This window comes from Hemiscyllium ocellatum, chromosome 37 (assembly GCF_020745735.1).
Source record: "Hemiscyllium ocellatum isolate sHemOce1 chromosome 37, sHemOce1.pat.X.cur, whole genome shotgun sequence".
Lineage (NCBI taxonomy): Eukaryota > Metazoa > Chordata > Chondrichthyes > Orectolobiformes > Hemiscylliidae > Hemiscyllium > Hemiscyllium ocellatum.
In genome coordinates, this window is record NC_083437.1 from 40461730 (window position 1) to 40488005 (window position 26276).

A 26276-nucleotide genomic window follows, 5' to 3' on the forward strand; every position below is an offset into this window, starting at 1 on the left:
ATTGATCCACAGTCCCACTTCACACCCTATTGTCTGTAAGGCACATTGGGAGATGTAGATGACAGCGGACACATATGCCAGAGGTTTTGGCTTCCTGTTAACATTAATGTTGATTCTTTTAACTCCTTGGAGCTCAGGACCAGCCTTGAGCCCAGGAAAGTCGTGACCATTCTACTTCCCGTTGATAAGAAACTAATGTTTTAAAATGGTCACAGTATGGGCCAAGAAAAATGAAACTACTGAGAATACTGGAGAAACTCAGCAGCTCTGCAAATGTGTTGCTGGTCAAAGCACAGCAGGTTCGGCAGCATCTCAGGAATAGAGAATTCGACGTTTCGAGCATAAGCCCTTCATCAGGAATAAGAGAGAGAGCCAAGCAGGCTGAGATAAAAGGTAGGGAGGAGGGACTAGGGGGAGGGGCGATGGAGGTGGGATAGGTGGCAGGAGGTCAAGGTGAGGGTGATAGGCCGGAGTGGGGTGGGGGCGGAGAGGTCAGGAAGAGGATTGCAGGTTAGGAGGGCGGTGCTGAGTTGAGGGAACCGACTGAGACAAGGTGGGGGGAGGGGAAATGAGGAAACTGGAGAAATCTGAATTCATACCTTGTGGTTGGAGGGTTCCCAGGCGGAAGATGAGGCGCTCCTCCTCCAGCCGTCGTGTAGTTGTGTTCTGCCGGTGGAGGAGTCCAAGGACCTGCATGTCCTCGGTGGAGTGGGAGGGGGAGTTAAAGTGTTGAGCCACGGGGTGATTGGGTTGGTTGGTTCGGGCGGCCCAGAGGTGTTCTCTGAAGCGTTCCGCAAGTAAGCGGCCTGTCTCACCAATATAGAGGAGGCCACATCGGGTGCAGCGGATGCAATAGATGATGTGTGTGGAGGTACAGGTGAACTTGTGGCGGATATGGAAGGATCCCTTGGGGCCTTGGAGGGAAGTGAGTGTGGAGGTGTGGGCGCAAGTTTTACATTTCCTGCGGTTGCAGGGGAAGGTGCCGGGGGTGGAGGTTGGGTTGGTGGGGGGTGTGGATCTGACAAGGGAGTCACGAAGGGAGTGGTCCTTGCGGAACGCTGATAGGGGAGGGGAGGGAAATATATCCTTGGTGGTGGGGTCCGTTTGGAGGTGGCGGAAATGGCGGCGGATAATACGTTGTATGCGCAGGTTGGTGGGGTGGTATATTTCCGCCACCTCCAAACGGACCCCACCACCAAGGATATATTTCCCTCCCCTCCCCTATCAGCGTTCCGCAAGGACCACTCCCTTCGTGACTCCCTTGTCAGATCCACACCCCCCACCAACCCAACCTCCACCCCCGGCACCTTCCCCTGCAACCGCAGGAAATGTAAAACTTGCGCCCACACCTCCACACTCACTTCCCTCCAAGGCCCCAAGGGATCCTTCCATATCCGCCACAAGTTCACCTGTACCTCCACACACATCATCTATTGCATCCGCTGCACCCGATGTGGCCTCCTCTATATTGGTGAGACAGGCCGCTTACTTGCGGAACGCTTCAGAGAACACCTCTGGGCCGCCCGAACCAACCAACCCAATCACCCCGTGGCTCAACACTTTAACTCCCCCTCCCACTCCACCGAGGACATGCAGGTCCTTGGACTCCTCCACCGGCAGAACACAACTACACGACGGCTGGAGGAGGAGCGCCTCATCTTCCGCCTGGGAACCCTCCAACCACAAGGTATGAATTCAGATTTCTCCAGCTTCCTCATTTCCTCTCCCCCCACCTTGTCTCAGTCGGTTCCCTCAACTCAGCACCGCCCTCCTAACCTGCAATCCTCTTCCTGACCTCTCCGCCCCCCCCCCACTCCGGCCTATCACCCTCACCTTGACCTCCTTCCACCTATCCCACCTCCATCGCCCCTCCCCCTAGTCCCTCCTCCCTACCTTTTATCTCAGCCTGCTTGGCTCTCTCTCTTATTCCTGATGAAGGGCTTATGCTCGAAACGTCGAATTCTCTATTCCTGAGATGCTGCCTGGCCTGCTGTGCTTTGACCAGCAACACATTTGCAGCTGTGATCTCCAGCATCTGCAGACCTCATTTTTAAACTCAGCAGGTCTGGCAGCATCAGCTAACTGGGCAATAATGACATTTGAGTCCAGGATTAAAGAGGAGTTCAATCTCTCTCTCTCTCTCTCTCTCTCTCTCTCTCTCTCTCTCTCCACAGCTGCTGCCAGACTTGCTGAGTTTCTCCAACACTCTGTGCTTGTTTCAGATTTCCAGCATCCACACGATCCTGCTTTGATTCAAGGAAAATGAATATTCCGCTTTCAGTAGTTAGTGAGTTAAGAAAGTTCTCACTGCTTAAAATATTGATAAATTATAAACTGTTGCCATTTTCTGAGTGTTTTTTTTGCTTCTCTTAGACATTTGTCAGGGGACAACTGAGATTCAAATTGATCTGAAACTTTATTACAAAGCTGACATAGAAAGTGATTTTCCAACTCTAGCAGTTGTATTGCAGTCAATTACATTAAAGCTACAAAGCAAATACTGTTAACTAATCCACTCAGCCAGAGTCTTTTGACATCACTTGTCTTGGGTTGCTTCCACCGCAATGGCTCAAACTCTCACTTGGTGGAATGTTCCAGAAATGACTGTCGCATGGCAACCAAATGCATTATTCATGCTGGCATTCTTTTTTCGAGTGCTTTCATTATACGTGCCACAGATACGGGTAGCTAGCAACTGGTTTGTGACAGACTCCGGATTGGGATCGCCCATTCAAAACCATTCCTGGGTACAGAACTTCGGCGAGCCAGAACGGGATCAAGAAAACGATGAAAACTGTTTTTGGGGGAAAAATATATGTAACGTCACAAACAATCAGTGACATTTTCAGCAAGATACAGTCTCCGAAAGCACTGCACGCAAACCCACTCTCCCACAGAACCAGGTGAATCTGCTGTGACTCTTTACTCTGACGTTATTGGAGGATTATGGGTAAGGATGGCAGGAAATGGGACTAATTGGAAAGAGTGGGCACAAACACAAAGGGCTGAATGTGCTGGCGGATTAAGGTGCTGATGGATAAAGTTAAATAGGGGGAAGAAGGTGATGATTTTGGAGCAATGATCTAGAGGCCAGGCCACACACCACCAGATTGTCGTAAAAATCCATTGAGTTCACTGACGCCAATCAGTGAAGGAAATCTGCCATCCTTACCCAGTCTGGCCTACATGTGACCCCTGACCCCCAGCAGGGTGGTTGCCTCTGTAGTAGCCCAGCAAATCACTCAGGTAGACAACGAATGCTGGTCTCGACAATGACACCCACCTCCTGGGAAAGAATAAATATTTTCAAAGTAAATCCATACAAGAGATGAAGATTCTTCTGATGTTCCAATAACTTCCTCCACAACAGACGTACAAGGGTTTGTCACTCGTAAATGACCAAGGAGGCCACTCGGTCCATCAGGTGGGGGACAGCTCTCTGAACAAGCAGTACATTTAGTGCCATTCTCCTGTCTCAGCATGACCCTGCCCTTCCTTCCTTTTCCAAATGTCAGACTAATTCCCTCACCACCACACACTCTAGAAGGACATTACAGACCCGAACCAGTCGCTGCATGAAAACACTTTCCCTCATATCACGTTTGCTTCTTTTACCAATGGCTGATTGGGCCATGAAGGGCCGAATGGCCTCCTCCTGCTTCTATGTTTCTATATTAATGGTTGTGTGAACATTCTGTTCCCTCTGTTTGAGCAGTCCCATTAGAATTTAGAATTGTACCCTTGATTTCTTACTGTCTATCCATGTCCAAAATGCATCATCTCAAACTTCTCCCCCTTAAACAGCATTTGCAACATTTCAGCCCACTCTATTAATGTGTCTATATCCTTTACAAAGTTCCAAACTCTACTCTGCCTGGTCAGCACATTAAAGGTGGTCTTTAGCACAGCAAGGGATCAAAGTCAATACTGCTTCACCCATCCATTCTGTCATAGAGTCACAGAGATGTACAGCATGGAAACAGACCCTTTGGTCCAACCCGTCCATGCTGACCAGATATCCCAACCCAATCTAGTCCCACCTGCCAGCACCCAGCCCATATCCCTCCAAACCCTTCCTATTCATATACCCATCCAAATGCCTTTTAAATGTTGCAATTGTACCAGCCTCCACCACATCCTCTGGCAGCTCATTCCATACACGTACCACCCTCTGCATGAAAAAGTTGTTCCGTGGGTCTCTTTTATCTCTTTCCCCTCTCACCCTAAACCTATGCCCTCTAGTTCTGGACTCCCCCCCTGTAAAAACGCCATCCCATATTCCCAATTCCTTCGTCTCCGCCGCATCTGCTCCCAGGAGGACCAATTCCAACACCGCACAACCCAGATGGCCTCCTTCTTCAAGGACCGCAGATTCCCCCCAGACGTGATCGACGATGCCCTCCACCGCATCTCCTCCACTTCCCGCTCCTCCGCCCTTGAGCCCCGCTCCTCCAACCGCCACCAAGACAGAACCCCACTGGTTCTCACCTACCACCCCACCAACCTGCGCATACAACGTATTATCCGCCGCCATTTCCGCCACCTCCAAACGGACCCCACCACCAAGGATATATTTCCCTCCCCTCCCCTATCAGCGTTCCGCAAGGACCACTCCCTTCGTGACTCCCTTGTCAGATCCACACCCCCCACCAACCCAACCTCCACCCCCGGCACCTTCCCCTGCAACCGCAGGAAATGTAAAACTTGCGCCCACACCTCCACACTCACTTCCCTCCAAGGCCCCAAGGGATCCTTCCATATCCGCCACAAGTTCACCTGTACCTCCACACACATCATCTATTGCATCCGCTGCACCCGATGTGGCCTCCTCTATATTGGTGAGACAGGCCGCTTACTTGCGGAACGCTTCAGAGAACACCTCTGGGCCGCCCGAACCAACCAACCCAATCACCCCGTGGCTCAACACTTTAACTCCCCCTCCCACTCCACCGAGGACATGCAGGTCCTTGGACTCCTCCACCGGCAGAACACAACTACACGACGGCTGGAGGAGGAGCGCCTCATCTTCCGCCTGGGAACCCTCCAACCACAAGGTATGAATTCAGATTTCTCCAGCTTCCTCATTTCCCCTCCCCCCACCTTGTCTCAGTCGGTTCCCTCAACTCAGCACCGCCCTCCTAACCTGCAATCCTCTTCCTGACCTCTCCGCCCCCACCCCACTCCGGCCTATCACCCTCACCTTGACCTCCTTCCACCTATCCCACCTCCATCGCCCCTCCCCCTAGTCCCTCCTCCCTACCTTTTATCTCAGCCGGCTTGGCTCTCTCTCTCTTATTCCTGATGAAGGGCTTATGCTCGAAACGTCGAATTCTCTATTCCTGAGATGCTGCCTAACCTGCTGTGCTTTGACCAGCAACACATTTGCAGCTGGACTCCCCCACCCCAGGTAAAAGACTTTGTCCTATTTATTCTATCCATACTCCTCATAATTTTGTAAACCGCTATTAGGTCATCCCTCAGCCTCCAACGCTCCAGGGAAAACAGCCCCAGCCAGTTCAGCCTGTCCCTTTAGCTCAAATCCTCCAACCCTGGCAACATCCTTGTAAATCTTTTCTGAGCCCTTTCAAGTTTCACATCTTTCCGATAGGAAGGAGACCAGAATTGCACGCAATATTCCAACAGTGACCTAACCAATGTCCTGTACAACTGCAACATGACCTCCCAACTCCTGTACTCAATACTCTTGACCAATAAAGGAAAGCATAACAAACACCGCCTTCACTATCCTATCTACCTGTGACTCCACTTTCAAGGAGCTATGAACCTGCACTCCAAGGTCTCTTTGTTTACTCTCTCGGACCTTACCATCTAGTGTATAAGTCCTGCCAAGACTTGCTTTCCCAAAATGCAGCACCTTGCATTTATCTGAATTAAATGCCATCTGCCACTTCTGAGCCCATTGGCCCATCTGTTGTAATCTGAGGTAACCTTCTTCGCTGTCCATTACACCTCCAATTTTGGTGTCATCTGCAAACTTACTAACTGTACCTCTTATGCTCGCATCCAAACCATTTATGTAAATGACAAAAATTAGAGGACCCAGCACTGATCCTTGTGGCACTCCACTGGTCACAGGACTCCAGTCTGAAAAACAACCCTCCATCACCACCCTCTGTCTTCTATCTTTGAGACAGTTCTGTATCCAAATGGCTAGTTCTCCCTGTATTCCGAGAGATCTAACCTTGTTAATCAGTCTCCCATGAGGAACCTTGTTGAATGCCTTATTGAAGTCCATATAGATCACATTTACTGCTCTGCCTTCATCAATCCTCTTTGTTACTTCCTCCAAAACTCAATCAAGTTTGTGAGACATGATTCCCCACACACAAAGCCATGTTGACTATCCCTAATCAGTCCTTGCCTTTCCAAATACATGTACATCCTGTCCCTCAGGATTCCCTAGAACATTGGGCAGCACGGTGGCACAGTGGTTAGCACTGCTGCCTCACAGCGCCTGAGACCCGGGTTCAATTCCCGACTCAGGCGACTGACTGTGTGGAGTTTGCACGTTCTCCCCGTGTCTGCGTGGGTTTCCTCCGGGTGCTCCGGTTTCCTCCCACAGTCCAAAGATGTGCGGGTCAGGTGAATTGGCCATGCTAAATTGCCCGTAGTGTTAGGTAAGGGGTAAATGTAGGGGTATGGGTGGGTTGCGCTTCGGCGGGTCGGTGTGGACTTGTTGGGCCGAAGGGCCTGTTTCCATACTGTCAGTAATCTAAACTTGCCCACCACCGATGTCATGCTCACCAGTCTATAGTTCCCTGGCTTGTCCTTACCACCCTTCTTAAAGAGTGACACCACGTTTGCCAACCTCCAGTCTTCCGGTACCTCACCTGCGACTATCGATGATACAAATATCTCAGCAAGAGGCCCAGCAATCACTTCTCTAGTTTCCCACAGAGTCCTAATGTACACCTGATCAGGTCCTGGGGATTTATCCACCTTTATGCATTTGAAGACATCCAGCACTTCCTCCTGTGTAATATGGTCATTTTGCAAGGTGTCACCATCTATTTTGCTACTTTCTATATCTTCCATATCCTTTTCCACAGTAAATACTGATGCAAAATACTCGTTTAGTATCTCCCCCATTTTCTGCAGCTCCACACAAAGGCTGCCTTGCTGATCTTTGAGGGGCCCTATTCTCTCCCTAGTTACCCTTTTGTCCTTAATGTATTTGTAAAAATCCTTTGGATTCTCCTTCCTGGACTCTTCCAAAGTGATTACTCCAGATGGACCAAGAATCGTTTTTTTTTGGGTTATCACAGTAAATGAGCAGCCTTTACAATTCCCCCTCCCCTGATTCGAAGTCCCAATTCAATGTAACATTTAATGAATCTAATCTATAAGTGACCAATGGTGACACATCAGCAACATGAACCAGATGCACAATTATATCTCTTGATAACAGGAAGTCTGCAATTGAACTGTGACAGTCAAATTTTGACGTAGGATTTCCCCATTATAACAAGATTCAAAACTCAGGACTCAAGATGCAAGATTAAGGTCAATAGAAATTCCTGTCAGGTATTGGAGCAAAAGCTGATGGGAAGCAAAGCTGCCTTCCATTTCTTGTCAATCAGTTTACATGATTCATTCACAGGAAACGATCCACTTGGAAACACAAGAACTTCCTGACAGGGCCGATGCAGGAAGGATGTTTTCTCAGGTTTGAGGGCTCCAGAACATGGGGGGCTGAGGGCAGGGAGAGGGGAACACGGGGAGGGGGGGGCGAGGTTTGCGTTGGATGAAGACTTTTTAGGACAACAATGAAGAGGAATGTCTTCATTCAGAAGATGATGAATCTTTGGAATTCTGTACCCCACACAGCCATGGAAACTCAATGTGTTCAACACAGATGGGTAGATTTACAGATATTAAAGATATCAAGGGATGTGGGGATCGTGCATGAAAATGGTCCTGAGGTAGAATAAAAATGTAGTAGAGCCACTTCAATAACCTGAATGGCTGCCTCCTGTTTCTCATGTTACTATGACAAGGTCATGACTTCTAAATGGAGTGTTCATGCCTGAGACACAGAAATATCATAACATCACATCAATACCATTAAAAGAAAATAGGAGATAATGATACATGTCCAAAAAATATGTTATTGTACACTGTGGAAATCCAATAGAAGAGACAAATCACCATAAGGAGTTAAGTCATTAAAACTGTAGAACTCACTGGCCTTCTGTCTTTTCCTGTAAGTGTTAAGGCCATTAAAACTCAGCCTTGACAGGACTGAATTATTACTACCCAGTAAAGGTAAAGTTGCTACTGCAGCACAGGGTTGCTCCCTCAGAGAGGATCCACTGGTGGGGGTTTAACCTGAGGGCCACCAAAGGGAGAGGAGAGTTCTGGGTAACCTCAGCTGGTGCAGGAATTGAACCTGTGCTGTTAGCATCGCTCTGCATTGCAAACCAGCCAACTGAGCTAACCACAATGATGGCGACACCGGTCATGTCCCTTCACCTACTTTTCTCAGTAATGACAAAGTACATACCTGTTGCAAGCACACTCAGTACAGACAGCACTAAGCTCAGGTAATACAGCTCGGGAGTTGTGTTTGCCTAACAATGATAAACAAACAATATCCTCATCAGTTTTAATCCTCAAAGCCAAATGAGCCACAAAATCAAGATACATCCCCCTTTTATATTCAGAGTCTTATCACCCAGGGTTCCCTGTGATATGCAGCCAGTGTTTACATTTGGATTTCGGTTACTAATGTTCTCTGGTATTTTCCTGATGTTATTGATTCCAATCGAGGCAAAGTTCCACAGGAACTGACCACACATTGCCCATTTTCCATTTGCTAGTTTGCAGATATTCTCTGAACAACCTGCTCATTATCTGAACTTGAAACCAGGCCTCCTGGCTCAGAGGTAGGGACACTACCATAAAAGCTCCTTTAATTTGTATAATTTATTGGGACATCATAGCGTGAAGCCATCATTACTGCACAATCCTGTCCTTCCTCTATGTCTGTGAGATTCTCTGCAGTGTTGACTTGACACGAGACCCCTCGGGTTTGAGGGGTCTGGCTGATTGTGACTCCTTCCCTACTGAGGGGGTGCAAACGCCAGTTACAACCCACCCACCGGAAATGGGCAAACCCAGGGTCTGAGCTGAGCCTGGCCATTGGCTGCTCTGTGTCTCCACTCTAATCATTGCCTTGTGCTTTAATTTTTCACCAAGTTTTCAAGGGGGAAAATCCTGCAAGTCCGAAGGGTAGACCAATGCAATGAGTTGGAGCAATTTAGACCGATACACTCTGGAGTTTAGGAGGATAAGAGGAGATCTAATTGAGATTTATAAAGATGCTAAAGGGGATTCACAAAATAGATGTAGAGAGGACGTTTCCCCTTGTGGAACAATCTAGAATGAATAGGTTAGGCAATAGATATCAGATTTAAAAGAGATGAGGAAAAATTACTTCTCTCAAAGGGTCATGAATCTATGGAATTCACTCCTAAAGAGTGCAGTGGGTGCTGGGATATTGAGTAAAGGAGCTAGTCAGATTGTTCATCAGTAACAGGTTGAAGTGTGATAGGAATGGGCAGGAAGGTGGAGTTGAGGCCAATATGAGATCAGTCATGATCGTATTGAATGGCAGAACAGGCACGAGGGGCTGAATGGCCTCCTCCTGTTCCCATGGCTTCATATCGCCAGGGACCAGAGTTCAATTCCACACTTGAGTGACTGTGGGTGTGGAGTTTGCACATTCTCCCTGTGTCTGCATGAGTGGTCCTTTGAGTGGTCCAGTTTCCTCCCACAGTCCAAAAGTGCGTAGGTTAGATGGATTGGCCATGGCAAATTGCCCGTAGTGCTCAGAGATGTGTGGGTTAGGTGCATTAGTCAGGAGAAATGCAGAGTAATAGGGTAGGGGAATGGATCTGAGTGGATACTCTTTGGAGGGTCAGTGCGGACTTGTTGGACCAAATGGCCTGTTTCCACACTGTAGGAATTCTATGATTCTAAACAGAAAGACTGAATACAACATCTGGCGTTCTGACCGTAACATGTAAAACTATACAGGGTGATAAAGATGATCTTACACATTGTGGAACAGTAACGGTGAAGGCAGTCGTAATGATTCCCTGTGCAAATGATCCAACTCCATACATGTGGAAAGTCACCTTCACCTCGTGAGAGACCGGATCCATCAAGGTCAGAACGACTGTAAACCCTGAGGAAGTTTCACTGGAATTAGATCCAAGTGTCAACTTGGCAAGAAATGATTCTGATAAAATAACCAAGTGCTTCAATATCAGCGGGTGGTAACTACTAATCTACACTCCAGCCAATGCGAAAGTTGACTCATTTTTCTATTTAATCATATAGAATTTACAAAGCAGACACTGACCATTTGACCCAACTGTGATGAATAATTTAACAATCTGCTCCATCCTGCAAATAACAAACCACACTGTTCAAAAAACTGCCTCAGATTTACAGCACCAACACCACAGATCCTTGAAAACAGCACCTCTTCCCTAGTTTAGCGATCCCAAATATAAATTCCACTGCTCTGCACTCTCTGGGGAGGGGGGGGGGCGCAATGCCCACCTGCCCTTGCTTCCAACCTCCCCTTCAAGATCCACCCAAGGTGCCCCTTACACACCCATTACCTTGCCCTGTGCCATTAAAATGACCAGCAACGGCTGCCTCGCTGACCCTCTTGGGCGCGAGAATTACCAAGCCCTGGCTGGCTGCAAGTCCTCCTTGGCAGGACCTCTGACCCCAGGGTCTTCAGATGCCCATGGCTGATCTCACCCCTGCCTGATTGGTTTGGTGACCAATCTGAGGGAGACATAACATGGGCTTGTTGCTGACAGTCCAGTTGGCGAGTGAGGCACCCACATGCTTATTTTCTGAATCACAATGGGAACTGTCCCAAAACACGCAGAATTTTAACTGCACCTTCAGTTAATGTTTATGAAACCCAAAAATAGTAATTTTATCTCAGATTGTGGAAGCTGAGAGAACAATGCTTCTTCACTGGCACAGATTGGGAAATCAGTCCCGGAAATGAAAAATAGCATCCGTCTCTTACCTGTCATAATAAAAGTGAAGATGATAAAACTGGTCAAATTGATGAGGAGGGGCTGGCCACAATATCGAGATGACTTTGGTCTGGAATATAAACTAAGAATCAGTTTAAAGGAAATTGATTTTTGACAGAGACTGGGGGTTGCCGTTAGTTGATGGCAAAAAAAACATGTTTTTGTTCTACAGGAGCTTGCTCCTATTTAAATTCTCACAATCCGACCCCTCCCCAACCATAGCACTCACCTATTGGCTAACCATTCCACTCCCCTCCCCTCATGTTGAATGTGGCTTCCCTCTTAGACACATCGTGCTGTTCACATCAAACCTGAGGGAGGGAGTTTTTCATTCTATCTGAAAATAACGTCCCCGGAATTCCCAAATGAACTTGAATACTTTACATGGAAATCACAAACTTTGGGAGCACTGATCCTTTGTCAGGTGAAGTGATTTCAAATAAACCTGTTGGACTCTGACCTGGTGTCATGTGACTTCTGACTATGTCCACCAAATCCATCACCAGCACCTCCACGTCGTGTTGGTGCCTCCATTTCAGACATCCCCCCTGCAGGTGGAGACACCTTCTCCTTCATATTCTCTCAACCTCCTCCCACACTCTTCCTCAGAAGGTCTCAATGTGAATGGTAAGGGAGTTGGTACCAGATCAAGACTCAGACAAGATACCCTATTAGCCTCCAGAACCAAAGGAAGCCATTTGCAAAGCTCGGAGTTTGTGACAAATCCCCAGCATTTTGTGTGGCTGGTATTTGTAATCTCAGGCTGAGAGTTCACTGGAACATTGAATCTGGGGCTCGGTGGACTCCCCACTTGGAGGTAATAACACCCCAACGCCTCCCCCAGTTCCAGCTGGACTCACAACAAAACCATCAGGAATGTTTTGTGGTGTGGTGGCTGTGTCCCTGCCTCTGGGGCAGAAGGTCAAGCCCCAATTGCCCCACACATGTGTGGACTATATCTGAGGAGGGTGACTTAAAGAGCAGTCAAGGTTAAACATCACACCACCCCAGGTTATAGTCCAACAGGTTTATCTGGAAGCACTAGCTTTCAGTGCGCTGCTTCATCAGGAAGCTAGTCACTCGGTACCTGAAGGAGCGGTGCTCCGAAAGCTAGTGCTTCCAAATAAACCTGTTGGACGATAACCTGGTGTTGTGTGATTTTTAACTTTGTCCACCCCAGCCTTACACTGACACCTCCACATCATCACCCAAGGTGTCCCCACAGTGCAGTGGTTAGAGTGCCTGACCCCCAGATTGAATGGGTTTAGGTGGAACCCCACCAGGCACAGGGAGATTTACCACAAATCAAGTGAACATACCTTCAGACCTGGAGGTCTGACTTGACACCACCTGCCCCGGAGGTCTGTCTGAATAGGCTGATTCATTAAGAAACACAATCAAAAGGAGGGCCCACAGAAACACACCCCTTCCTGACGCCAAGATGGGATTGAGTCTATATTTACAAGACGGTCATGTTGCAGCTGTACAGGACATTGGTTAGGCCACTTTCAGAATATTGCATGCAATTCTGGTCTCCTTCCTATCGGAAGGGTGTTGCAAAACTTGAAAGGGTTCAGAAAAGGTTTACAAGGATGTTGCCAGGGTTGAAGGGTTTGAATTACAGGGAGAGGTTGAACAGGCTGGGGCTGTTTTCCCTGGAGCGTCGGAGGCTGAGGGATGACCTTACAGCGGTTTCTAAAATCATAAGGGGCTTGGATAGGGTAAGTAGACTAGGTCTTTTCCCTGCGGTGAGAGAGTCCAGAACTAGAGGACATAGGTTTAAGGTGAAAGGAGAAATATTTAAAAGGGGCCTAAGGGGCAACATTTTCACACAGAGGGTAGTGTATGTATGGAATGAGCTGAGAGAGGAAGTGGTGGAGGCTGGTACAGCATTTAAAAGGCATCTGGATGGAGATATGAATAGGAAGGGTTTGGAGGAATATGGGCCAAGTGCTGGCAGGTGGGACTAGATTAATTTAGGGTATCTGGTCAGCATGGACAAGTTGGACCGAAGGGTCTGGATCTCTAGGACTCTAATTTAGAAGAATGAGAGGGAATGTGATTGAAATGTATAAAATTCTAACAGGGTTGGAGAGATTAGAGGCAGCGAGGAGGTTTTTCCTGATTGGGGAGTCTAGAACAGTCACAGGATATGGGATAGACCTTCTAGGACTGAGATGAGGAAAAACATCTTCACTGAAAGGGTAGTGAAGCTGTGGAACTTTCTACCACAGAAGGCTGTAGAGGACAAGGCAGTGTTTTTTTTTGAGATGTTAAATACATAAGGAGTGTGTGGAGAAAATAGGAATATGTCATTAAGATAGTGAACCAGCCATGATTGTACTGAATGGGGGTGCAGTTCAAAGGGCTGAATGGCCTACTCTTGTTCCTAGTTTCTATGGAAACCATAAGTGAATTACATCACACCGTCATTCTGAAATCCGTTTAAATGTCTATTTTGAGCACAATACTGACTTGTGTTCAAGTCAAACAAAATTTAAGCTCCTGAAATGGATTTCAACACGGGCCAGTATGAGGTCATCCACTTTGAACCGAAGGAAAGGACTGATCAAAGTATCTTCTGGACAGCAGAGGTTCATAGAGACATATGGGTCACAGAAAATTAAATATCCCCAGGCAGAAAATAAGTGAAGTGGCCAACAGAATGCAGGCCTTTGTATCAAGAAAACTGGTTCTGCTACACTGCACTTTTCTTTTTCACGAATTTGCTATAACGCGATTGATGAATTGAGGGCACTATATCTAAAGCGCAAAGTTTTAAAGCATGTATTGGTTATAATGTGATTCCGGCCCCATTAGTTTAAATGGTAATGATATTATGCAGTTTTCTTATAACACAGGATTACATGAGAAGAGAACTACCACGTTATAAAACTACCACGCTAACTGTATAAGATGAAATAACTCCATGAAGGCCAGTAACCCATTACTAAGTCACCCTTGAGTTGATTTGATTTATTGTCATGTGTACCTAAGTACAGTGAAAAGTTTTGTTTCTGAGCAGTATAGGCAGATCATAGTTAGCAAGAACATAGAGATCACAGGGTGAACAAAATATCTTGGACAGAGTAAGACATACAGGTTACATGCACAGGGCATATGCGAGGAAAAGCTTAGAATGGTTGTAAGGAATGTTCCAGTTAGATCTGATGTAGGGAGCTCATAAAGTGTCAGCACTATCTTGAATCCTGACTTGCCTTATTTGTTTACACATGTATAGTACATAACACTGACCCAGCTAGCTCCGAGCCAGCTTCTAGAGTGAGCAGAACCCCCGACACTCCTGTTTAGGTCTGTCAGTCAGGGCTCCCTGATTGGACCAGGTTAACAGCCCCAATCAGGGAACTCATATTCTATGAGGTAATAACAAATTCAGATGTTGCAAGTCAGAGTTGATAAAATATGGAGCTGCAAAGGCACAGCAGGTCAGGCAGCATCAGAGGAGCAGGAAAAGTCAACGTTCTGACCTGAAATGTTGCTTCTCCTGCTCCTCTGATGCTACCTAGACCTGCTGTGCCTTTCCAGCTCCACATGTTAACAACTCATACTCTAGGAGTTGGCTGACCTCGTTCCAATCAATACACAAGGGATGTAGGAGCCACGTTTCGGCTCCTGGTTAGACCACATCTGGAGTTACTGTGAACAGTTCTGAATGCCTTGGAAGAGGGTGATTAAACAGAAGGATACCAACATTCCTACGGCTACATTCCAGGGAGAGGTGACAAAATCTAGTGTGGTATTCCCCGGAATTAGAATGCTCATTTCAGCAATGTTTCTGAGATATGGAGGAGAATTGACAGGGTAAATAGACAGAACTATTTCCACTGGTTGGGGCGTGGAGATCACAGGGGACACGGTGTAATGGTCAGAGTCGGGCCTTTCAGGAGTGGAGATGTTAATACTTCAGCACACAAAAATAAATCAGAGCTTTCTGCATCAAATAGCAGCCGATGCTGGATCCATTGTTAACTTTTAATCCGACATCAAAAGATTTTTTTGAATCTGAGGCACAATATTAAACAATACTAAAGGGAGGTGTGGAGTTAACTGCTCAGTCTGGATCTCAGTACAGATTCGAGGGGCTGAATGGCCTACTCCAGTTCCCCTGTACTGCAGGAGACATGAGGAGAAGCTTTCCAGTGTAAGAAGGGTCAGGGCTGGGAAGGGGATTCCTGGATCATTCTACCAATGGAGGTAGCACAAGTGTAATGGGCCACCTTCAGTGTGCTATCATTCCATTATGTGATATTGAATAAAACAGAACTTGGCCACTCATGGTTCATCTCCTCTCAATATTTCCCTGCTCAGCCCAGACCACACAGTGACCCCTCGTCAGCTCCGGGGAAAACCATTCAGTGGAAATCAAGTCACCTTTTGTTTCAAAGACTGAACTTACCTCAGCAGCACAAATATCTGCGGGAAAAGAATGATGGTCACAAGCATTATCACCAGGATCTCACTAGAAGCAAACACAGATCAGTAACAGAAGCAATAAGTGCCACTTTCTTGAGGCAAATTCAAATGCAAGTTAATTACAAATCTCTACACAAACTTTGTCTGCCCATTAATCTCTCTCTCTCTCCCTACAAGGGGAGCAAAGTCCTCTGATCCAGACACATCCAACACTCCAACCCAAGAACAGGCCCAGCTCCCAAACCCTACTCAATCCAAATAAAGATATAAACTGCTGGAGAAGTTCAGCAGGAGAGAGAAACTGTCTAGTCCAGTATGACTCTTCATCAGAACAATCCAATATGCATTTGCATTTTTACTTGTAATTCTGACTTCAGGACCCAAGCACAAACAGGGCTATGACTGCAGCACTGAGGGAGTGTTAGCCTGTTGGAGGCAGGGTTACAGACAGAAGTCCCAGGTCCTGCTGCTACTCCTGACTTGGAGCGTGCAGCTGCCCTAGACCCTGGTGAACCCTTGGATGGGGGTGCCACCTTTCGGGTGAGTATTCAAACTGAAGCCCTGTCTGCTCCCACAGATGATTGCAAGCATTCCAGTGTCAGTAAGTCTTAGATTTAGATTACTTACAGTGTGGAAACAGGCCCTTCGGCCCAACAAGTCCACACCGACCCGCTGAAGCGCAACCCACCCATACCCCTACATTTACCCCTTACCTAACACTACGGGCAATTTAGCCTGGCCAATTCACCTGACCCGCACATCTTTGGACTGTGGGAGGAAACCGGAGCACCCGGAGGAAACCCACACAGACACGGGGAGAATGTGCAAACTCCACACAGTCAGTTGCCTGAGTCAGGAATTGAACCCGGTGTCTCAGGCACTGTCAAAGAAAAGCAAGCAAGTCATCCTCACTAACAAAAACAGAAGTTGTCGGAAATGTTCACCTGGTCTGCTGGCATCTGTGAAGAGAAATTGGAGTTAACATTTCGGGTCAGCTCTGATTTCTCTTCAGTTGCTGCCAGACCAGGTGAGCTTTTCCAGCAACTTCTGTTCTTGTTTCTGATTTACTGCATTCCTTTGGTTTTCTTCAACACATCCTCAGTGTTTATCCCTCAAACAACAACACAAAGGTCAGAGATCACTTCGTCATGTGACAGAGCTTGATGCCAAATGTCCTCCATCACAACAGGGACTGACCACAGTTCAAAATTTCTTTACTGGCTATTTATAGAGACATTGGTGATTGTGAAACGTTGACCCACTACTGGAAGAGATTGAAAATCTGGGCCATGTTTTCTGCCACCTTCCCAGAGGATGTCTGGCGCACGAGACACCAAAGTGCAGGAAAACAGGATTAGAGGATAATATCCCTTCAAAAGAAGGCTCTAACTGAACTGCACTGTAACTTTGAACACAATTATAAAGACTGCATAACTCTTCCTTAAAATGTATTCCAGCTTTCATGTACAGATTTAGTGGAATTTTTCTAAATACATGTAGTTTAAATATTTAAAAATAGCACAATTTGATGAGCTCAACACTGAACTAAACTGAACCCAGTGTAAATGCAGGCAACTGAATGAGTGCCTGTAAAACCATGTCATGTTAGTGTTGGAAATACAAAGGGATTGGATTATCAACATGGATCAAAACACATTAGCAAGACACATTCGTGGAATAACTCCTGACAGTCTGAGATCCTGGAAATAGATAATTTTATTCAGTTATGGAACGTGGGTATCACTGGCTGGAACAGCATGTACTGCCCATTCCTAACTGCCCTTGAACAAAGTGGCTTGCTAAGCCATTACAAGGGCAGCTCAGAGTCAATTACATGGCTGGGAGTCTGGAGTCTGGAGTCACATCTAGGCCAGACCAGGTAAGGATGACAGTTTCCTTCCCTAAATAAACATCAGTGAATCATATATAGAATCATAGAATCCCCACAGCGAGGAAGCAGGCCATTCAGCCCATCGAGTCCACATCAACCCTCTGAACCCCCTTCTCCCATCCTTGTAACCCTGCATTCCCCATGGCTAATCCACCCACCACGCACATCTTTGGACACTACTGGCAATTTAGAATGGCCAATCCACCCTATTCTGCACATTTTTGGACTGTGGGAGGAAACCGGAGCACCCAGAGGAAACTCACGCACTCACAGGGAGAATGTGCAAACTCCAGACAAGGTTTCATGACAGTTGCAATTAGGCTAGCTCTTAATTTCAGATTTTCATTGAATTTGAATTCCCCATCTGTCAAGTGGGGTTTGAACCAACAACCTGAGACTATTAATCTGAGCCTCAGGGTTACTAATCCAGTGGCATTATCATACTGCCCCTCTGCCTATCCTAGTCATTTTACTGTCAATTATTTTTCTCAGCAGCAGCGACAGTAAGAGTGTTTCATTTCAGTATCACACAAGCTTCAGTCTGAACACATTGTCTAACTGTGGGTAGCAGCATTACAATCAGGTCTAATCCCATTCTGATTCATTGCCCCACACTCAGACAGTTTTCACTGAGCGGTCGTTAAGGACAGAAATGCTGGCTGCTTCTTGCCCCTTAGTCTAGAGATGGTGACGCCAATTGTGACTTGGTGAGATCATTAAAGTGACACCGAAATTGAGCTTTTGCAGATGTTAAAGAAATATTTTTAAAACTGTTAAAATACCAGATGTGGGCCGGACAGTTGAAATTTGCACAATTACTGTGTAATTTGGACACGGTTGTTTGTTAAAGTTTGGTAAGCAACTGGAAGTTTTGTTAGTTGCATAGTTTATAAGGTGAGTTTACCCAAATGATGGAAGCCATGCGTATCACTGTCTCTCAGCTCCCTGATTACAATCTCTTAATGGGTTCTTTTCACCCCGTTTCTGAACAGTCAACTCACCGCAGCTTTCTGACAGAAATAGGGCAGACAATTCCTCACTTGTTCCAGGTTAGCAGCAAGGGAGTGAGATTGTTAACCCTATGATAAGCCAAGTTCACTTATCAGCTTTCTCTCACTGCTCTGTCTACCAATGACAGGGGAATGCAGGTTCAGGGGAGACATTTGCTAATTTCTGTAAATTCATTGCATCATTGTGATATATTTTGCTAATAATCCTCCCCCTTTTCTGCTAATTTTATTTCAAGGACTGCAATTTCTCCTCCCATGTGATCAATGATGCTCTCCAGCCCTGCAACTCCATCCTTGAACCCTACCCCTCTAACCACAACAAGGATAGAACCAGCCCCATAGTCCTCAGCTTCCACCCTGCCAATCTCCAGATACAATGCATCATCTTCCACCATTTCCCTCCCCACCCCTATCTGCATTTCCCTCCCCACCCCTATCTGCATTTCCCTCCCCACCCCTATCTGCATTCCGCTGAGATATTCCCTCTGTGATTCCCTCGTTAGGTCCACATTCTCCCCCCACGCCCTTGCTGCCATAAGAGGTGTAAAACCTATGCCCCCACTTTCTTCCCCCCCCCCCCACCTTACATTCGTTCAAGGCCCCAAAGGATCCTTCCACACCCGGCAGAGATGTTCCTGCACATCCATCCATCTCATCTACTGTGTCCCTTGCTCTCAACGTGGTTTCCTCTACATGGAGAGACAGGATGCCAACTCACGGAGCATTTCGGGTAACATCTCCGGGATGCACGCACTAAACAACCCCACCGTCCCGTGGCTGAACACATTAACTCACCCTCCCACTCCACCAAGAACATGCAAGTCTTGGGCCTCCTCCAGTGCCAAATCAAATCCACCTGACAACTGAAGGAAGAACGCCTCCTTCCGCTTTGGGGCCCTCCAACCACACGGCCTCACCTACTTCCTCATCTCTCCTCCCCCACCTCATCCTTGATTCAACCTTCAACTTGGCACCACCCTCTTGACCTGTCGTACCTGTCCATCTTCCTTCCCACCTATCCACTCCACTCTCCACTCTGACCAATCACCATCACCCCCCCACATGCATCTACCAATCGTCTTCCCAGTTACCTTCCCGCAGCCCCAGCCCCACCCCTCTATATAGCTCTCAGACCCCTCCCCTCCATATTCCTGATGAAGGGTTTATGCCTAAAACATCGATTCTCCTGCCCCTCGGATGCTGCCTGACCTGCTGTGCTTTTCCAGCACCACACTTTTCAACTCTGACTCTCCTGCACCTGCATCTCACTTTCTCCTCATTGTTATTAAACCCAGACCCACCTGGAACATTGGCTTCAACATCCCTAAACTAAGGAGCTAGAAACAGCCAGTGTTTCTACCCGTAACAACCACTCACTGAATGTGTGGTGTCAAATTGGAGTGTGATCGGACCTGACTATAATGCTGCTAGCCGTGATCAGATGATGTTTTCAGCGTGTTCTGGAGTTAGCGTTTCACATCAGCAATGTTAAGGAACTTATTATACATCCTCCCCAAAATAGTTCATGCATAAATGTGAGCTTTTCTACAGAAACATTCTTCCATTGCTCAGCTTGAGAGAACACATGGAAAGAATGCCGACATCATAAGACACAATGTTATGTACATCAAAGACTCCAATTTCACAGCTTTCCCCAAGTGGCCGGAGAGATTATTTTTCTGTAGCCGGAGGCAAACAGCAAGACCCTGTTGTTTTGGATGGTTCAGAAGTCACATGGTCAGTTTGTCCATCAGTGTTGCACTAATTGCCACAGTAGTGGCACTTACACTAGCAGTTGGTTTCAGCACCCATCAAGGATTAAAGGAAGAGATAGCTGGTCACAGTCCTCACTCTAATCAACCAACCGTTGCTGGAAGAGTGTGTGTGTAGATTTGTGTGAAGGAAGAACTGGAATCAAACTTTTCACACTTTCGAAATGTCAGTGACATCTTCAAAAGCCTGTGATTTTAAATAAACCTGTTGGGACTATAACCTGCTGTCGTGTGATAGATTACTGCACCTCCAAAACCTTCAGGAGTAGAACCAGAAGCAAAAATGACAGATTTCATTGGCAAGAAAATAAAGAGCTCAAATTCAGCGGTATGTGCTTACAATTTTGCTCTGCTGCGTTTGGGCAGCTGTCTGCTAAAATGATAGGCAAGGTGGGCGATACAGTAATGCAGCATCCTGTAGTCAAGCAGTCTGTGATATCTGAAACAAAAAAAATGACTAAATAAATGTCGCAATGACCAATCCTTAAACTCAATCAAATAAATTATCACTAAAAGGTGTGTCTTCGAAATGAACTTGGAGGATTGTTGGGGATGAGTAAGATTATCTACAGAGCAAGTTCAACGGGTGAAAGGACCTGTACTCGTTAGGTTCTATTATACCTGCCATTAAACAGCTCACTATCCAGCTCACTCCTCTGGTTCCCAGGCTGGTTCATGTTATAAAGAAAAACTGAAAAAACTTCAGATGCTGAAAATAAGAAACAAAAACAGAAATCGCTGGCAAACCTCAGCAGGTCTGGCAGCATCTGTGGAGAGAAATCGGAGTTAATGTTTTGCAACTGAGTGATGGTTCCTCAGAAGTGTTCTGTCGACGGTCACTCCATCCTGAAACATTAACTCTGATTTCTCTTCACAGATGCTGCCAGAACGCCTCAGCTTTGCCAACAGTGACTGTTTTTGGTTCATATTATAAATCGTTTCCTCCCTTTAGGTACTGACCACCTCTCTTTCAAAAATCAGTGTCCTCCAATAGTTCACGAATGACCTACAGGTCTAGCAGCAGTTGTGGAGAGAAAACAGAGTTAACATTTCAAGGGTAAAAAGTGAGGTCTGCAGATGCCTGAGATCAGAGCTGGAAATGTGTTGCTGGTTAAAGCACAGCAGGTCAGGCAGCATCCAAGGAACAGGAAATTCGATGTTTCAGGCCAGAGCCCTTCATCAGGAATGAGGAGAGTGTGCCAGGCAGGCTAAGATAAAAGATAGGGAGGAGGGACTTGGGGAAGGGGCGATGGAGATGTGATAGGTGGAAGGAGGTCAAGGTGAGGGTGTTAGGCCGGAGTGGGTGGGGGCGGAGAGGTCAGGAAGAAGATTGCAGGTTAGGAGGGCGGTGCTGAGTTCGAGGGAATCGACTGAGACAAGGTGGGGGAAGGGGAAATGAGGAAACTGGAGTCCGTGCGGGATCAGTCGGTTCCGTAGGCAGGGTCTGAGGAAGGAGATGTGGATGTGGTAACGAGTCTGTTTGAGAACGTGGCTGAAGAGCTTCTGTGCAGAGGAGATGACCTGGGGGGGTGCAGTGAGAGAGGGACTCACTGAAATCCCTCACCTTGACCTCCTTCCACTTATCACATCTCCATCGCCCCTCCCCCAAGTCCCTCCTCCCTACCTTTTATCTTAGCCTGCCTGGCACCCTCTCCTCATTCCTGATGAAGGGCTCTGGCCCGAAACGTCAAATTTCCTGTTCCTTGGATGCTGCCTGACCTGCTGTGCTTTAACCAGCAACACATTTTCAGCTAACATTTCAAGGGGCCAACTTTTTCACACAGAGGGTGGTGCATGTATGGAATGAGCTGCCAGAGGAAGTGGTGGAGGCTGGTACAATTACAGCATTTGAAAGGCACCTGGATGGTATATGAATAGGAAGGGTTTAGAGGGATATGGGCTAAATGGTGACAAATGGGACTGGATTAGGTTAGGATGTCTGGTTGGCATGGACAAGTTGGACTGAAGGGTCTGTTTCCATAGGTCTGTACAGCTCTATGACTCTAAGCTATGTACAGCTCTATGACTCTATGCTATGTACAGCTCTATGACTCTAAGCTATGTACAGCTCTATGACTCTATGCTATGTACAGCTCTATGACTCTATGCTATGTACAGCTCTATGACTCTAAGCTATGTACAGCTCTATGACTCTATGCTATGTACAGCTCTATGACTCTATGCTATGTACAGCTCTATGACTCTATGCTATGTACAGCTCTATGACTCTAAGCTATGTACAGCTCTATGACTCTATGCTATGTACAGCTCTATGACTCTATGCTATGTACAGCTCTATGACTCTATGCTATGTACAGCTCTATGACTCGATGCTATGTACAGCTCTATGACTCGATGCTATGTACAGCTCTATGACTCTATGCTATGTACAGCTCTATGACTCTATGCTATGTACAGCTCTATGACTCTAAGCTATGTACAGCTCTATGACTCGATGCTATGTACAGCTCTATGACTCGATGCTATGTACAGCTCTATGACTCGATGCTATGTACAGCTCTATGACTCTAAGCTATGTACAGCTCTATGACTCGATGCTATGTACAGCTCTATGACTCTAAGCTATGTACAGCTCTATGACTCGATGCTATGTACAGCTCTATGACTCGATGCTATGTACAGCTCTATGACTCGATGCTATGTACAGCTCTATGACTCGATGCTATGTACAGCTCTATGACTCGATGCTATGTACAGCTCTATGACTCGATGCTATGTACAGCTCTATGACTCGATGCTATGTACAGCTCTATGACTCGATGCTATGTACAGCTCTATGACTCTAAGCTATGTACAGCTCTATGACTCGATGCTATGTACAGCTCTATGACTCGATGCTATGTACAGCTCTATGACTCGATGCTATGTACAGCTCTATGACTCGATGCTATGTACAGCTCTATGACTCGATGCTATGTACAGCTCTATGACTCGATGCTATGACCCTGCTTTAAATTGGGCTCTGAAGAAGGGTCAGTTGATTTGAAACATTAACTCTGTTCCTCTCACCACAGATGCTGCCTGACCTGCTGAGTCTCTCCTGCAATTTGTGTTTTTGTTTGGTTCCGATCTCCAGCAAGCACAGTCCTTTGTTTTATTTTATTATGTCACTATTGACCCCTCCTGAGCTGACCAATGACTCCATCAAACTCCTTCTCCTCTTCTCAGTTTGGTGAATGTGGCTTCCCAAATCCACGATCACCTCGTTTCTGATGAAGACTTGAAACATTAGCTTGCTCTCTATCTCCACAGACACTGCCAGACCCACTGTGATTTCCAGCAGGTTTGTTTTCACCAGCTGTCCTGTGTTTGAATTACTCCATCTCGTTTTCTTCTCTGCCTAAACAGCCTGGACCATGTTCTGCATTCTCACTAGCACACGGTGGCACAGTGGTTAGCACTGCTGCCTCACAGCGCCAGGGACCTGGGTTCAATTCCCGCCTCAGGCGACTGACTGTGTGGAGTTTGCACGTTCTCCCTGTGTCTGTGTGGGTTTCCTCCGGGTGCTCCGGTTTCCTCCCACAGTCCAAAGATGTGCGGGTCAGGTGAATTGGCCATGCTAAATTGCCCGTAGTGTTAGGTAAGGGGTATATGTAGGGGTATGGGTGGGTTGCGCTTCGGCGGGTCGGTGTGGACTTGTTGGGCCGAAGGGCCTGTTTTCACACTGTAAGTAATCTAATCTAATCTAAAACTACATCAGGATTTAGTTGAGATGCTGGAAGTGAGTAGAGCTGAGCCATCAATTGACTAAGTAACAGAAAGCCAAAACTTATTAAACTCAGATCCAATATTTCAATCCTGGATATTATTCAGTAAGTTGAGTTTTATGAATATCCACCCTTATCCTCACCTCCCTTTTTCCTCTATTTAGAACAGAATCCCTACAGTGTGGAAACCAGAGCACCCAGGGTTGGGGGGTGGGGGGGGTCATGCAGACACAGGGAGAATGTGCAAACTTCATACAGTCGCCCGAGGCTGGAATTGAACCCGGGTCCCTGGCACTGTGAGGCAGCAGTGCTAACCACTGAGCTACCACGCTACTAGTAGCACCATAGCAGCCAATAGCTCAGCACCTCGTCCAGGGGTCAGTTGTCATAGCTCAGGCTGTTCAAGCAGGTAAGTGTTATAATTCCAGCAGTTTGCAGTACTAGACAAGTCAGCTCCCCCAGTGAAAGCTGGATAGATAGACCAATGTTTTATTTTTGCAATTTGTTTACATTAGTTAGACACCGAAGACATTCACACAATTCACTGAAGACATTCACACAATTCTGCCAACAATTCTTAAAATAAAAGACAAGTTTACTGTACAAAAGTATAACAAACAAAGCACTCTCTCTCCTCTCTCTCTCTATAAATATTTTAAAGAGAATCTGAAAATATTTACCGAAACGGCAAAAAGAAAAATACAACTCTTATCCGAGCAATATCCTTTACAGGCACTCAATCCCAGTGAAGTATCACAACTCCTTCATGCTTTAGTTTTTTACTTGACTGATAAGTTAGTAAGTGTTTCCCTTCAGTGACTTTCTGCACGTTTAATACATCGGATTCTCTCGATCTCTCTTCAAGACTCAAGCCAACCCGCTGAACTCTGAGAAAAAAATTCAGCACTTGTCCCAGACCTGTCTCTTTGGACTAGTAAAATAACTCAACTCCTTTCCAGCTCTGATGGCCTGGAGTCTGCCAAAATACCTAAACTGCACTTTTCCTGGGACTGATCTTTTTTCTCTGAATTGGACCTGGTTCTTCTCTCTCTTTTTGGATCCTAAAGCCTCAATTTTGTAAAAGTTTCAGCAATTTTCTCACTAGATATCTTTTCTGGTCAATCAGCATAAGTAAATGCTGTTTTGCCCACTGATAAAATAAAAATTGAATCTCTGACCATTAATTAAGAAAGGTTCACAGAACTGAAAACCATACCATCTACCTTAGAGCTGGAGTTCCCAAATTATGAATATATGACAAACCTTTATCACATAGCTCCCTCGCCTGATGCTCACATACAGGATCCACATAGCTTGCAGGAGGCAAAAGTCTAGCTAATACCCCTTGGAACTGTCTCTTTAGGGGCAATTTGACCAAATCTAAACAATGGGAATCCCAGACAGTTACCCCCACAGCAGGGGAGGGGGAGGGAGGGGCGAATGAAACCTTGAGCAGTAATCTACCAACCACTGGGTCTCAGCTTGCACAGAGCACAAAGAGAGGGGAAAGGGGGAACAGAGGAGATGGGAATGATGCTGAAAAGGAAACTAACTGAACCCTCTTTCAACTGAGAAGGGGGCAAAGATAAATAGAGAGGGGGGGAATAAATTGGGGGGGCGCGATTGCTGTCTCCTAGCAACAGAAACAATTTGTAACAAAATACCTGTCTCAACATTCCATCATTTGCTCTTTGTTTAATGGAAATCTTGTCCATTTCCCTGTCTGAATGAATTCACACAAGGGAATAATTAAAACCAGTTCCCGAAGTTTTTTTTTGGTTCTGCGTCTGCTTTAACTTTCTTAAAGATCTTATGGCTTTTTAAACTTTTTTTTTTGTTTTCACGAACGTACTGTTACAGCGAAAGGGAGGGCTGGTGTGGGGAGTAAAGAGAGAGCCCACCCGGCCGCCAGGTCTCTCTCTCACTCTCTCACTCACTCGTTTCCAATTTGGAGACAAATTACCGGGAAGTGCCGGCTCCCGCAGGCTCGCCCTCATTGTCGGCAGATTTTCCTGTAAACCACCGCCACAACCTCAGTGCTTTTAGCTACCAGGAAGTTAGCGACCAGGAGGAAGATGAGGAGGAAAACTGCGAGAGACTGAGCGATCAACCTCAACATGTTGCCGGTCGCCGCTCCGATCCAGTGGCTCGGAAATCCGGGTCAGGTTTCCCCACGTCCACACCCTCCCCTCCCTCTGATCCACTCATCCAGGCTTTCACTCTCTCCCCAAGTAGGAGCCTGGAAATGACCCCCTTCTCTTCCAGTGCACTACACTCAGATTTAGGAGAATCTGATTGGAGTTTAGAGAAATAAGAGCCCCCTCCGTTGAAACATGCAAGGGTGTTTTACCAAA

At 46.6% G+C, this 26276-nt stretch overlaps 1 protein-coding gene across 5 annotated transcripts; it reads right to left on the reverse strand.

Annotated features, from left to right (window-relative positions):
• Window positions 1-2397: 2397 nt before the first annotated feature.
• On the reverse strand, window positions 2398-26053 carry LOC132833723 (uncharacterized). Of its 5 annotated transcripts, XM_060852237.1 has the most exons (8): window positions 25886-26053; window positions 25587-25645; window positions 20535-20633; window positions 15505-15567; window positions 11078-11157; window positions 10080-10210; window positions 8525-8591; window positions 2398-2794 (listed from the first exon to the last, which is right to left on the reverse strand). In XM_060852237.1, exons 3-8 carry the CDS (start codon window positions 20606-20608, stop codon window positions 2664-2666), a joined length of 546 nt encoding a protein of 181 aa, XP_060708220.1. In that variant the 5' UTR covers window positions 20609-20633; window positions 25587-25645; window positions 25886-26053; the 3' UTR covers window positions 2398-2663. The 5 variants fall into 5 exon arrangements, with proteins under 5 accessions (XP_060708220.1, XP_060708221.1, XP_060708218.1 ...); XM_060852238.1 differs by lacking the exon at window positions 25587-25645 and having other exon boundaries at window positions 15505-15521; XM_060852235.1 differs by lacking the exon at window positions 25587-25645.
• Between the last annotated feature and the right edge of the window lie 223 nt (window positions 26054-26276).